This window comes from Anopheles coustani, chromosome 3, assembly GCF_943734705.1.
Source record: "Anopheles coustani chromosome 3, idAnoCousDA_361_x.2, whole genome shotgun sequence".
In the NCBI taxonomy this organism is placed as follows: Eukaryota; Metazoa; Arthropoda; class Insecta; order Diptera; family Culicidae; genus Anopheles; species Anopheles coustani.
Genome location: NC_071288.1, coordinates 20,196,990 through 20,209,765, shown reverse-complemented (window position 1 = coordinate 20,209,765; position 12,776 = coordinate 20,196,990). Strand labels below are relative to the sequence as shown.

The 12,776-nt window shown below is 47.1% G+C and overlaps 3 protein-coding genes across 4 annotated transcripts in view; 2 read left to right on the top strand and 1 right to left on the bottom strand.

Moving 5' to 3' along the window:
* The first annotated feature begins 22 nt into the window (after positions 1-22).
* Positions 23-12,776, top strand: part of LOC131272474 (uncharacterized) — a 30,755-nt gene continuing 18,001 nt past the window's right edge. Inside the window, exons 1-9 of the mRNA XM_058274219.1 lie at positions 23-1,171; positions 4,672-4,833; positions 4,937-5,614; positions 5,890-6,396; positions 7,326-8,197; positions 8,283-8,975; positions 9,061-9,154; positions 11,048-11,188; positions 11,257-11,460. Coding sequence (XP_058130202.1) covers positions 971-1,171; positions 4,672-4,833; positions 4,937-5,614; positions 5,890-6,396; positions 7,326-8,197; positions 8,283-8,975; positions 9,061-9,154; positions 11,048-11,188; positions 11,257-11,460 — 3,552 coding nt within the window. The 5' untranslated portion in view covers positions 23-970. The remainder of the gene's footprint in view (positions 1,172-4,671; positions 4,834-4,936; positions 5,615-5,889; positions 6,397-7,325; positions 8,198-8,282; positions 8,976-9,060; positions 9,155-11,047; positions 11,189-11,256; positions 11,461-12,776) is intronic.
* On the top strand, positions 10,878-11,595 carry LOC131259407 (peptidyl-prolyl cis-trans isomerase FKBP2). The gene is made up of 2 exons (XM_058260890.1): positions 10,878-11,188; positions 11,257-11,595. The coding sequence occupies exons 1-2, from the start codon at positions 11,033-11,035 to the stop codon at positions 11,512-11,514; spliced, it is 414 nt and encodes a 137-aa protein (XP_058116873.1). The 5' UTR covers positions 10,878-11,032; the 3' UTR covers positions 11,515-11,595.
* LOC131259405 (transcription initiation factor TFIID subunit 12) lies at positions 11,724-12,739 on the bottom strand. 2 transcript variants are annotated; one of them, XM_058260886.1, is made up of 3 exons: positions 12,624-12,739; positions 11,960-12,340; positions 11,724-11,898 (listed from the first exon to the last, which is right to left on the bottom strand). In XM_058260886.1, the coding sequence occupies exons 2-3, from the start codon at positions 12,297-12,299 to the stop codon at positions 11,771-11,773; spliced, it is 468 nt and encodes a 155-aa protein (XP_058116869.1). In that variant the 5' UTR covers positions 12,300-12,340; positions 12,624-12,739; the 3' UTR covers positions 11,724-11,770. The 2 variants fall into 2 exon arrangements, with proteins under 2 accessions (XP_058116869.1, XP_058116871.1); XM_058260888.1 differs by lacking the exon at positions 12,624-12,739 and having other exon boundaries at positions 11,960-12,360.

Sequence of the window (12,776 nt, the reverse complement as noted above, 5' to 3'; positions counted from 1 at the left end):
TACATTTCCTAGCGGTATTTTTATTGTTCAACAAAAAAATATTCTCGGGTCAAACTTTTCTTATCTGTCATCCGTTAGGCAACCTGGCGTGTGCTACAAGCACTTTGAACTATCGTTTCGCATCAGCTGTCAAGCAGACGGTCGTCGTGCTGTGGAAACTGCGAACGAACAAAATTGTCCGGAACGGAGCGCTCTAGTCGTAGCTGTGTTAAAGAGCATAAAGAAAATACCCAACCGTACGCGCCCCGCGAGGTCAATCTACATATTCGTTTCCGGTTTCATAGCAGCTTCTCCGTGCTTAGTGTGGAAATTGTAACCGAAGCGTGGTCGTGAGTTGTTTTTCCCCCTGCATTCCTTGTAGCTCGGCAGGCTCTGGCGACGATTCTCATATTCGTACGTGCTGCAGCGTCTGAATCATAGCGCATTACGATGTAATTGACATCGAATTCGCAATCTTGTGCTGTCCGGATTCTTGAGGGCAGTGGTGTTCAGTTGATAATCCTGCGGAATAATGTAACGTAGACCGAAACGTGTATAGTGGCGTAGGAAAAAAAGAGGCGAGCAAAATCTCAAGAAGTTGAAAAGAGAAAGAAAGTGAAGGGGAGGAAAGAGTGTAACGAAAAGTGCAGTGCATGAAGTGCAACAACGTTCTGGCAAGTGCGTACCAGAGCGTAATTGCTGTTCATTTCGATAGTTCTGCTGTGCATAGGCGTGAAGCGAAGTGTCCTCCCGTGCCCCGAGGCGGATGGACCCGTGTTGAAGGTTCATGGAGAAGGGCAGTGGGGCGCACATTCCGTTGCTCCCGTTCCTGCTCGATGTAGAATCGTTTTTCTATTTTCCCGTTGTCCGATGACTAACCCTTGCTCTGGCTAGAAGGCACAACACTAGCGTACCACCGGAAGTATTTGGTTTGCGCGGGTGAAGCAAGTGGTGTAGCAGTGGTGTGGCGTAAGCACTCATCCATTTGGGCATGCGATCGCACATCAGCAACCTTCCGTCAACCCTCCTGTATCGCGGTTCGCCATCGTCCGGTTCTCCTTCGCTAGCCGTCGATTCCCTCATGGCGCCACAACGGCCACCCCGCAGAAGGGCGCAGTCCGTGGGCAACTCGAGTTACGGCTCCAGCCCGGCGCTGGCATCCCACACGCCACGAGGATCACTTTTTGCAGCGGTATGTATTCCAACCATAAGTTTGTCGTTCGCCAGCCCTTTTAAGTATTATTACTACCAGTCTCCGTGCAAGATGTGTGTCACTGTTGCCGGAACAAAAGCCGCTGCAGACAGAAAGTTTACATGTCTGTTTCCCGTCTCTGTAGAACCACTGTTCATGGTGCACACAAAGTAGACCAAGTACCTCTTTTCCCTCGTCGGGTTCATGTCTCGCGATCTCAATGCCCGCCGATCGGGTGAGGATGAAATCTCAACCCACCGTCGTAATGGTTATGAGAGTAATTTGATGCACTGATAAGATAGGCCAGTCCACCGGATGTATGAATGTTGCGCAAAAAAAGCCAACTTGTGCTCATCATCAAAAGAGACAACAGGGCAGCTCAGTGGCCAACGAATGATATCTCCGATTACTGCAACTGGCTCTGCTTTTTGGCCTATTGTTGTCGGGTGTAGATAATCTGTAGACGAACAGCACTCAGACGACCTTCCCCGTAAGGCAAGATAGTAGGTATTTAACATATGGAATTCCGTGTGTATTCTTTGAGCACCCAAGTGGTAGTCGACGATCCAATGTTTATTTTCCCTTGAAGAGGAGGTATTTATAGTTCAAAATAAATTGCAATTCAAACATAAACTTTCCGCACACAACCTCAGCACGCCCGGGCGCCAATTGGTATATTCTAATATCAGTCACGTTTCGGGGCGAATGCAACGTGTTTGAATGCAAATTTTCCAATAACGAACGGCGCTGGTTGGATGGTTTTTGGTGGAAATGGTATGCGTCATCCAAAAATCACAAACTGGCAAATATACGTAGTAAAACAATGGTTGTTCTCATTACATGCCCACATTATTATAAAAAATTAGGATATTATAAAAAATGCTGAACGCCGTTGCACAATCTCAAAAGCTAATTTTAAGTTGATAATAATAATTTAACGATTACATGCTTCTTTAATCGTGCAATGTGGGATATTATAAAAAATGCTGAACGCCATTGCACAATCTCAAAGGTAATTTTAAGTTGATAATAATAATTTAACGATTACATGCTTCTTTAATCGTGCAATGTGGGATTTTTATGGTGTTTTAAATTTGAAAATAATGTAGCACTTTCTTATTATTGCTTTTCATAACCCACTATCAAAATATACAACTTTATTTGTTGCTATTTTGAATAACAAGCAACCGAAATTAATTAAATTATTATGCTTTTCAACATCAGTCCCCCGAAGGTTTCCTATCGGGTTCAACCAAATCACATGACACCAATGCACAAACGGACGGCATGTGCCCTTCCATTTCTATCCAAACACTTCACTACTAGATCGATCTGGATCTATCGACGTGTCACATCCGGTTAACTTCACTGCCCCGATGTTACATGCCTACTGGATGCGATAGAGGCTCGATGGATGTAGCACACGCACAGCTCGAAACGGGTTCTGTAATCCCGTGAGGAGGATGTTTTTTATCAATCCCCTGAGCCAATCCCCACCATCGAGGTATGTCGAAAATAAAACCGGCTCGCTGATTGTGATGTTTTCCCATGCGCCAGCGGTCGTCAACAAGTTTGACAAGAAGGGGCATAAAATGTACTGTTGTTGTAAATAAATATCTATTAAATAGACTAGACCCAGCTCAGCTCTACTTTCCTCATTCGATTTTTTTGCCCGTTAGGAGTAAGGGATGTTCATCCTTTTCGACCTTAATTTAGGTATGGTGTGCATACACATTTGCTTCAAATGGATCTGCACTAAATAGAAGTTGTCGATCCCTGCCTAATACCATATGGAACACAAAAAGAGCTTTTGAAAGCTTCCGTCCTTTTTATGCGCATTAACGAAACTAACACTTGGGTGGGTTTTTCCATAATATTGTCCCCAACCCTGTCCAGTTTACGCGATGAGCGAGCCACTGCGCGGATAGGAATATGGTTTATGGTTGGACGGACAGAAACGCTGACGATGCTTCTGGAACATCCGTATCTCCGCAGAAACCATGCTGATTTCTGCCATTGGAAACTGTTCAGATGTATATGCGTCACCGTGTGGCATTGCAACATACTCGTCGTCATCATCCCTGCATACGTAATTAATCCATTACGACCGGGTGTCGCCAAGTGTTTGGCAGTTTCGTTATCTTTTCGACCAGGCGGGAAGGGATTTGGTCCCCCTGCGATTCTTGCCGGCTTATCCAAACCTGGCAGAGCCCGTACGATAAACGCGATAGTGGGACCAACTCCTCGAGGTCATGAGTCAGGACGAGCGCCAGTTAGAAGATCCAACGTTGGATGTTCGGTGTTCCTGTTCGAACCGCGTACCGCCTGCTGCTGTGGTCGATGCTACTACACTAGAAGCCTACTACACAGGAATAACACGGTTGTGACACTATTCCTTTCACGCCATCCCAGGGACACTTGTTACACACACGCTTATCGGCTACAGGTTCCCGGCTGCCGGCCGCGCACCTCCCTTGCCACGTGTTATCGGTGCGTTAATTATCGCGTTGATAAGCGTCCACACTGCTGGTGCCCTTCACCGGGCCGCGAAAGTGTCTATTTTTGGTGGGACAACGGAAGGCAACGGATTCGGTGGCACTGTCACAGGTGTCGACGCAGGAAAGCGTCCAAAAAATGGACACATACTGAACCCGCTACCATCACAAACACCTTTCGGTTGCTAGCATCGCGATCCATCCTCCACTACAGCGATCCGCGGACATCATCATCGCCACGCCGTGTATGTGTGCTGGCAGGCTAAAACCAGAAATAGGTGACAGCGACTCGACGGCGATGAGTCGTCGATTAGTTCCGTAGAGAAGCAGATGTTTCGGGCTGCTGTCGCAGATACAACGTCGTCGGTTTGGCGTGTTGACGGTGGTGCTGCCGAGTGCACAAAAATATCGCACTTCGTAAAGTCCGCGACCCGCCAGCGGCGCGATGTAGCGAAATACGGGCGGCCCTAGCAAGCACACAGGAAAACAAAGGATAACTCTTAGTGTGAAGTTCCCAGTGGTTCAAAGATTAGTGACTGTCAACAACGCACTGAGTAAATACTTCCACCAGTTGCAGTGCGGTGCTGAAAAGCAACGAAATCGATTGAATCAATGACCAGAAGAACGATGCTGATTAATCTGGTACGTGTTGCCTACTTGGATGATGTCAAAAACATCACACCCGGAGTGGCAGACTGCCTGTGTGAGGTTTGCGGGGGGATTTTTCTTCCTGCCCCATGGAATTCGAATTTGACGATAAGAGGGACGGGAAAATTGAGATTAGTTGACCTGTCAAATTAGTGTGCGCGTGTGTTTGTTTCTTTTAAATGTTATTTGTTGATTAATTTACTACTGCTTCCGGTGCTGCATTTTTTCCGAAACAATCTCTACTAATCAATAACCTTTGACACTCTGTTTACTTTCTTTGATTGTCGTTCTGGATGGCTATGCATTGCCCGCTGGCTCCCATTAATCCGGTTGCATCATCACCCGGTGAATCTGCAGAACGACGAGGATGCCTGCTACGTCCGAATCAAGGTGATCGGGGCGAGCGGCTTGGCCAAGAAGGACATCTTTGGCTACAGCGATCCGTACGTGAAAATCGACCAAAACACCATCACCGGCGATGTCAACGTAGACCAGATGGTGACGAAAACGAAGCGAAGGGTAGGGACGACGCACTACGGAATGATTTACCGCTCGTGTGGTTTTGTTTAAGGATGCTAAATGTACAATATATTAATGGATATTTTTTTTGTATGAACCCAAGACGCTGAATCCGGTCTGGAACGAGGAGTTCATTTTCTGCGTCAAACCCAACGAACACAAGCTGGTGTTTCAGGTGTTCGACGAGAACCGGCTGACACGCGACGGATTCATGGGCCTGGTCGATCTGACGTTGATCAATCTGCCCCGTGAAGCCGAGGGACGCACGATCGCCACACAGACGTACACGCTTCGCGCAAAGCGCCAGCTAAGCTTGCGCATCAGCATGAAGATACGCGGTACGCTCGAGCTCTACCATGCGATCATGCGTGATGACGACCCGGCCATCGCAAACGCGACACCCCAAACGCCCGGTCAGTCGCTTCCCTGGTCGCCGGTACCGTCTGTTACCGGAGCCGGAAATCGGACTCCCGCAACGAGCACACCCGTCTCAACGCACCGGACGGTGGCGCCGTACCCGCAGCAGCAGCTTCCGGTGCACCACCCGCAGCACCACTACCATCAGCGCCAGCAGCAACCGGAGCCGTTGCCACCGGGCTGGGAGGTGCGTCAGGATCCGGTGGGACGAACATACTACGTGAATCACGTAGCCCGTACTACGCAATGGGAACGACCCAGCATCCTGCCAGCCCCACCGGGACTTAACGAAATGGTTGCCGCCTTTCAACGGCGGTTCCACATCAGCAACGATCCGGACAATGGCAGCAATAACACGAGCATGGTAAGACACAAACGCTGCTCGAAGATTTTCCTTGACAAAAAATGGAGTATTTTGGAACTTTTTGAAATATTTGTTTTTTTTTTCTTTTAATTCGATCGGGTTTTTCATTCCTGGGAATGTTTTCTAAACCCCGGGTGAGAAGAAACAGTAGCACAATTGTTTTTTGCCGGTTCCTTTGTACGGGTTTGGCCGATTTTTGCTGGCCCCCATCAGTTCTTCCCATCGTTTACATTTTCCACGATTGATTTCCACCTCCCTGTTCTCCCCATTTTAAGGCGGACAACGTCAGTATTACGTCGGACATTGGCAGTGGCGGTGGTGCGACGGTCGGGGCCACGTCGCCTGGCGCTGGCACATCCACTTCCGGTAGGGCCGCGACCGAGGGAGACACTACGGGCGGGGGTAGTACGCCACTACCAGGTGGTAGTAACACGGAACCGGGCGAACTTTCACCGTCACCCTCAAGCACTTCGATCACTAGCGGAACGGGTACCATTAGGCCGACCCGTCGCGCCCCGCCACCGCCACCATCGGCGTCGATCTCCGCCCGTTCTAGTCCGGCCGGCACACCGATTCCCAGCGAGCGGCGTCGACCCTCCCAGAACAGTAGCGTCACCTCCGACATCGAACGTGCCAATAGTTCCATGGTGAACGGTGATGGAGAGCCGGCGGCAACCGACACCAGTAGTACCGCGACCGAAGAACCAAATAATTCCTCCGACGTTTCCTCTAGTGCGGCCAACGGCGATGATGGCAGAGGAAGCGGTGCTGGTGTTCGAGAGGTTTGTTCATATCTCCTATACCTTTTCGCTGACATCATGCTCCAACGATGCAGCCCGCATACAGTATCAACATCATTGTGCCATGTATGAGTTGCTCAAATGTGCTCCACCAATTAACTTATCCGTCATGGAGCGGCAAATCTAACCTATACCGGAAATTGGCTGTTTTTGGTGGAAGAAATCGTACCTTTAAGCTTACTAACAAACGGAGAAGGCTATGCACTAACCGAACCTCCTATGATTGCGGAGACCAATGGGCTGAATGCCCTTACAATTTGTTTTCTAAACATAGAGGAGGAGTATTCACTAGTCGCACCTACTGTGTTCTACATGCCTAGCAAAGGTGCCAAGGGGACCCAGGTGACGGTCGCTTCTGATGCACTCGTTTCGCTCTGTCGCTCTTTCGCTCTATCACTTCAATCAACTGTCCCTCTAATATACTTCCTTCTTTCTCTCCTGCTTGCTATCCATTTCGACCTTTGATTGTGTCACATTCAACGTATACTATTGTTTCCCAATAATGTAAAAACACTTTTGTTTTTAAATTAATTTTACAAAAATCCCTTTTGCCTGGTATCCGCAGATTTCGGGCAAAATGTGAGAAAATGAGTCAAGAAATTGAAATTAAATAGTTTAAAACTAGAAAAACAAATCTATGGTACATTGTTGCCACACTGAATGATCATCGGAAAATTTGTTAAATGGATTAAAAAAACTAACAGATGATCTTTATAGTCTCATCACGTCATCACTTATCGATCAAGAGGGATTTCCTCTTAGTAGGTGTTTTAATTTGTTTAGTTGTTCGTTTTAGTGCATGATTGGAAATGTGAGATGTGTATACTCCACCAAAAAAGGAAAAGGGTCCAATGTGTACACTTTCAGATTTTTCATAAAGGTTTCATTTTCCACCCCCCACTTTTTTGTAGGCCAATGAGAGCGCTTCTTCTTCCACCGTCAGTGGCCAACCGGCATCCACGGGATCGTCGAATGCACTGCAGCCAGAGACACCAACTTCTTCCATTGCTCACGGCCAGCCAGGATCTCCTGCCGGGGCCATCACCGAATCACCCGGTAGCGCCCCGAGTGCCGCCGGTCTACCGCCCGGTTGGGCCGTACAGCTGGCTTCCAATGGGCGGCTGTTCTTCATTGATCATATTAATAAAACCACCTCCTGGGTAGATCCACGCACCGGGCTCGCCAGTCCCATACCGAGCGCCAACAGCGAGGGAGGCTCGAACGCGTCCGGTACGGCTAACGGGACCGCTGGCGGAGGCGGCCGGGATGCACGATCGTCTGACGATAATCTGGGCCCGCTGCCAGAGGGCTGGGAAGAGCGGGTTCATAGTGACGGCCGGACGTTCTTCATCGATCACAACACGCGCACGACGCAGTGGGACGATCCGCGGCTGTCCAACCCGAAGATTGCGGGCCAGGCGGTTCCGTACTCGCGCGACTACAAACAGAAGTACGAGTACTTCAAGAGCCAGCTGCAAAAGCCAAGCAACGTGCCGAACAAAATCGACATCAAGGTGCGTCGGGCATCGATTCTGGAGGACTCTTACCGAGTAATCCATGCCGTGACCAAAATCGACCTGCTCAAGACGAAGCTATGGGTGGAATTCGAGGGCGAAACCGGACTCGACTACGGTGGGTTGGCGCGCGAATGGTTCTATCTGCTGTCGAAGGAAATGTTCAACCCATACTACGGTCTGTTCGAGTATTCGGCAATGGACAACTACACGCTGCAGATCAATCCGAATAGTGGGCTGTGCAATGAGGAACATCTCAACTACTTCCGGTAAGCGCTAGCGGAGGAAATTCCACATCCTGGTACAAGACATGACCTGAATGGTAACACGTTTTTTTCGGGTTCTGTTTTGCAGATTTATAGGTCGCATTGCCGGCATGGCTATCTACCATGGCAAATTACTCGATGCGTTCTTCATCCGGCCGTTCTACAAGATGATGTTGCAGAAACCAATCGACCTGAAGGACATGGAAGCGGTAGACACTGAATACTACAACTCGCTGCTCTACATCAAAGAGAACGATCCGGCTCCACTCATGCTGACGTTCAGCGTGGACGAGGAAAGTTTCGGCACTACCAACCAGCGCGAGCTGAAACCGAACGGTGCCGACATCGAGGTGACGAACGAGAATAAGGACGAGTACATCAAGCTCGTGATCGACTGGCGGTTCGAGGCGCGCGTAAAGGAGCAGATGCAGGCATTCCTCGAGGGCGTCGGTTCGTTGGTGTCCCTCACCCTGCTGAAGATCTTCGACGAGAACGAGCTGGAGCTGCTGATGTGCGGCATCCAGAGCATCGATGTGAGCGATTGGAAGAAGAACACGATGTACAAGGGTGACTACTACGCCAACCACGCCGTGGTGCAGTGGTTCTGGCGCGCGGTTCTTTCGTTTAGCAATGAGATGCGGGCTCGACTGCTGCAGTTTGTTACCGGTACGTCGCGTGTACCGATGAACGGCTTCAAGGAGCTGTACGGATCGAACGGTCCGCAGTTGTTCACAATCGAGAAATGGGGCACGGTGAACAACTTTCCCCGGGCGCACACATGGTAAGGCCGAACGTCGTTCACGGAGTGTGTTATCGCTTTCTAATCGAAAACTCTGCCTTTCGACTTTCTTTTACTTACCGTACAGCTTCAACCGACTAGATCTACCACCGTACGAGAGTTACGCCCAGTTGAAGGAGAAACTAATCAGTGCTATCGAGGGCAGTCAAGGATTCGCGGGAGTAGATTAAACCAGCTGCTACTCTTGACGCATAATACAGCTCAAGTAAACAATATGGACTGCCCTTAGTCATTGGGGGGTTTTATTATTATGCAACTTAGCGACTACTTGTCATGGTAATCGATATCAATGTTGATGAAGTATTCCGCGTACCCATGTTTAGAGCGTGGTAATCCCCGACGTTTGTAGCATACTACCCACACTACTTTCGCTTTCGGTTCGGTTTCGAGAATGTCGAACGTTCCTTTTTTATATTTTTCACACAATCAATGTGAATGGTCCTATGTAGGGACATCACCTATCGTACATTCCGTAGAAAACGTCTCATAATTTTTGCTCCCATAAAAAGCTCGTTGGTTTGGCAGAGATAGAAAACAACAGTTTAATACAACACTAATGCAATCATCTTGCGGTCACGTTCTGCATTTTTTTTTTAATTTTGGAAACGAGGACATGATGTGCATCTATCCGTTTTAGAAAAGTCATCTGGATAAGTGATGGTATATCATGCATGCAAGTAACTCCAAGCCAAAAACATAAGTGATGTGGAGGAGCATCGAAGTTTGAATTACTGACCGATCCCTTGACTGTGTTTTCGAAGACGATGGCAGACAATGAATGCGTTAAAAAAATCAGTATTGCAACAGATAGAAACGGGGCTAAACGCGGACGGTTTTGTGAAAAGTGTAATTCAGTGCCTTCAGTGGTTTACTTCCGATACGATCTTATTCCGCCGTTGCGTGTGTCCTTCTTTGCGTTCTTTCTTTGGAAATTTTCATTTCATGCTAAACATTGTTTGCCCAACATGGTCGAGCTAACCTGAGATTCTGTTGATAAAATACGAAAATTTAATCATACCTGAAAAAAGTACACGTTCACTTTACATCACACACCAAAAAATATTAAATCATCGTTACAAAACAAACGGATGTAATCACCTGTGGCGTGGCATTCTCAGTGCGCGAAAGTCAGTTTAGTAGAGGCATAAGAAAGGGATAAAATCATGTCCGCTAACCGGTTCGAAGACGCAGTGGTGAGTGAGGTATTTAAGAGGAACATAAGATCCGGAACGATAAATCGGAACCGCCGGTGAGACAGAGTCCCACATATAAAACTATTGTTACTTGGTACTTTTACTACTTCGAAAATAATCAAAGTAGGCGTTGAATTATTCGGAGATTATTGCTGAAGAAGGAATACATCAGGCGCACAATTGCAAGCGTGATGAGGAGGAATACTAGCTAGTTTAGTCGTCGTAGTTAAGTAGGGAGAAAATAAAACCGTTCCGTCAAAGGCAACCGTGGTCTAACCAGTCCAACGCCATTGGATTTGCTGGCCCCCCAGGAAACAACCCAGCGGTTATATGCATATACATAATAGCTTTAGGTAGAAAGGAAAATGGTGCGCAATGTGTTTTTGCACCGTTGGTATATTTTTAATCGACTATAAGAAAAAAAGAAAGAAAGATTGGGCGATAATCGGAGGACGCACATGGACCGCAAGTAAACGAAGAAACGGAAAAGGTAATACATAATAAAATAAAAAAGTGATGCTACTTGTAATATTTTGGTTTTTTAAATAAAAATGCATTAAAAGCGAATATTGTAAAATTATAATTGTATGCTGTGTACGATTTCTTTAAAAAAAATCATTCTTCACTTAAACTTTGAACAACCACTGTAGAACGCTCTTTTATATGACAGTTGTCAAGATATCACAGAGATTTCAACAACAAAAAAGAAGAAATTGTCTACCGAAGAACTACGCCGGGTGGACAGAACTGATAGTAAAGTGCATTGAGTCCAAAGGCGTTCTTTAATAAGTTAGTAATTTGTTTAAAGAATATTTCGTTGTATCCTTGTGAAAAATACGGTCCAAAATGCGTTATCACCAGCTAATTCTCCTCGGATTGGCGACGCTTGCTCTGGTGCAGTGCGTAAGTGCAGCCGAGAAACTGAAAATAGGCGTTAAGAAACGTGTCGATAACTGCACCGTGCGCTCGAAAAAGGGTGACCTAGTCCACATGCATTACACGGTAAATATGCACTTATAAGTCGCCAACGCCCACAAACATTACATAGTTGATGTTTGTTTTCGTTTCAGGGAACACTCGAGGACGGAACGGAATTCGACAGTAGCATTCCGCGTGGTGATCCGCTTACGTTCACCCTTGGCATGGGCCAAGTAATAAAGGGTTGGGACCAAGGATTGCTAGGAATGTGCGAGGGTGAAAAACGGAAGCTTGTCATCCCGCCAGAGCTGGGCTACGGGGAGCGTGGAGCTGGCGAGAAAATCCCACCTAATTCGGTGCTTATTTTCGAGGTGGAGTTGATGAAAATAGAGCGCAAAACAGAACTCTAATTGAATGTACTGCTTTGGCGTTAAGGCCTCTGTGCTTGTGCACGATATCAAAGTGAAAATAAACACTTATTTTTACTATTCATTTAATTTTGGGATTGAGTTTGTTTTGTTTGTTTATTATTCGTCCGGTTGTAGTTGACAACATCTGTACGGTAAACAATTATCTTTGTAAATGGCAGTCAATATATAATGAAGAGAAAATCGGGATGTGGGATATATTATTATTACCAATTATTATTTCTATCGTACGTTAATGCTAATATTTTTTAATTGCCTTTCGTATTAAGGCTAAACGTTGTTTGTGTGCTTCCGTAACAGTTGCTCGCTTATAGGGTCTCAGCTCATCGGTTCCGAAACCAGGAATCCACATGTTCCAATTACGTTCTGTAAAGAAACGAATCGTTTAAAAGCCGATCCCAAATCAATCGTGAACCCTTCAACTTACCTAGATGCAACTGTACATCTCGCACTTCCACCTTTGGAACTTTCCGGTGTTTGGCCAGGAGACAGGCGGCGTTGACCGTGTTTTCTACGAAATCGTCCGCAATCTGCAGTAGCAATTCCTCGACCTCCTCATCCAGCTGCTCGGTCGGATCTATCTCTCGCACCAGCTCTTGGAGCCGTGGTTTAGTTAGCAGCTGTGTTGCACTATCGGTTGCGCTACTGCCAGCGCCAGATGAAGAACCTCCTGGGCCGGAACCCTTGGTATTTCCGGTGACATTCGATGATCCAGTAGTTGTGGCTCCAGCACCGAGCGCTGGACTGCTCTGAGAAGGCGATGCCATCGAAGTGTTATGCTGTGGACTTTACTGTTGATGATCGGTAGCTGTTTTTTGTGGCCGAAGAAAGGATAAGAAAAGACTTTGAGAACAAAATGAGAACAGGATGTATAGCGTTAACAAACAATCCGGAGGAAGATGGATCTCGGGCACTAGGAAAAGGAAACCCCAACTCGCCTATATGGGAGGCGTCCTCGAGGGTTAGGTCTAACTCACTGAGAGCGTCTCCTGAAGGACGCCGTGATGGATTCTATGTTACTTTCCTATTGCACCTAAACTCCTTACGTATCGTTATATGTATTCACGAAACACACAACTTTTAAAACGAACCTGTGCTTGGGCCTTCCGTCCACCGTCACGGCTGCGAGCGAATGATGCTTTGGTGGATTGTTTTGTTTTGACTACAAATTTGATGACAGCTAAGTTGTCGTTATGACGTTTACGATTTGAATGGATCTAAGCGACCGGAGCTTGAAACAATCG

Excerpts from the sequence above, each read along its gene's own strand:
- LOC131259407 (XM_058260890.1), top strand. The coding sequence starts at position 11,033 with ATGCGTTATCACCAGCTAATTCTCCTCGGATTGGCGACGCTTGCTCTG. Across the intron at positions 11,189-11,256 it reads TAGTCCACATGCATTACACG|GGAACACTCGAGGACGGAAC; the intron begins GTAAATATGCAC and ends TTTTCGTTTCAG.
- LOC131259405 (XM_058260886.1), bottom strand. The coding sequence starts at position 12,299 with ATGGCATCGCCTTCTCAGAGCAGTCCAGCGCTCGGTGCTGGAGCCACA. Across the intron at positions 11,899-11,959 it reads AGATGTACAGTTGCATCTAG|AACGTAATTGGAACATGTGG; the intron begins GTAAGTTGAAGG and ends GTTTCTTTACAG.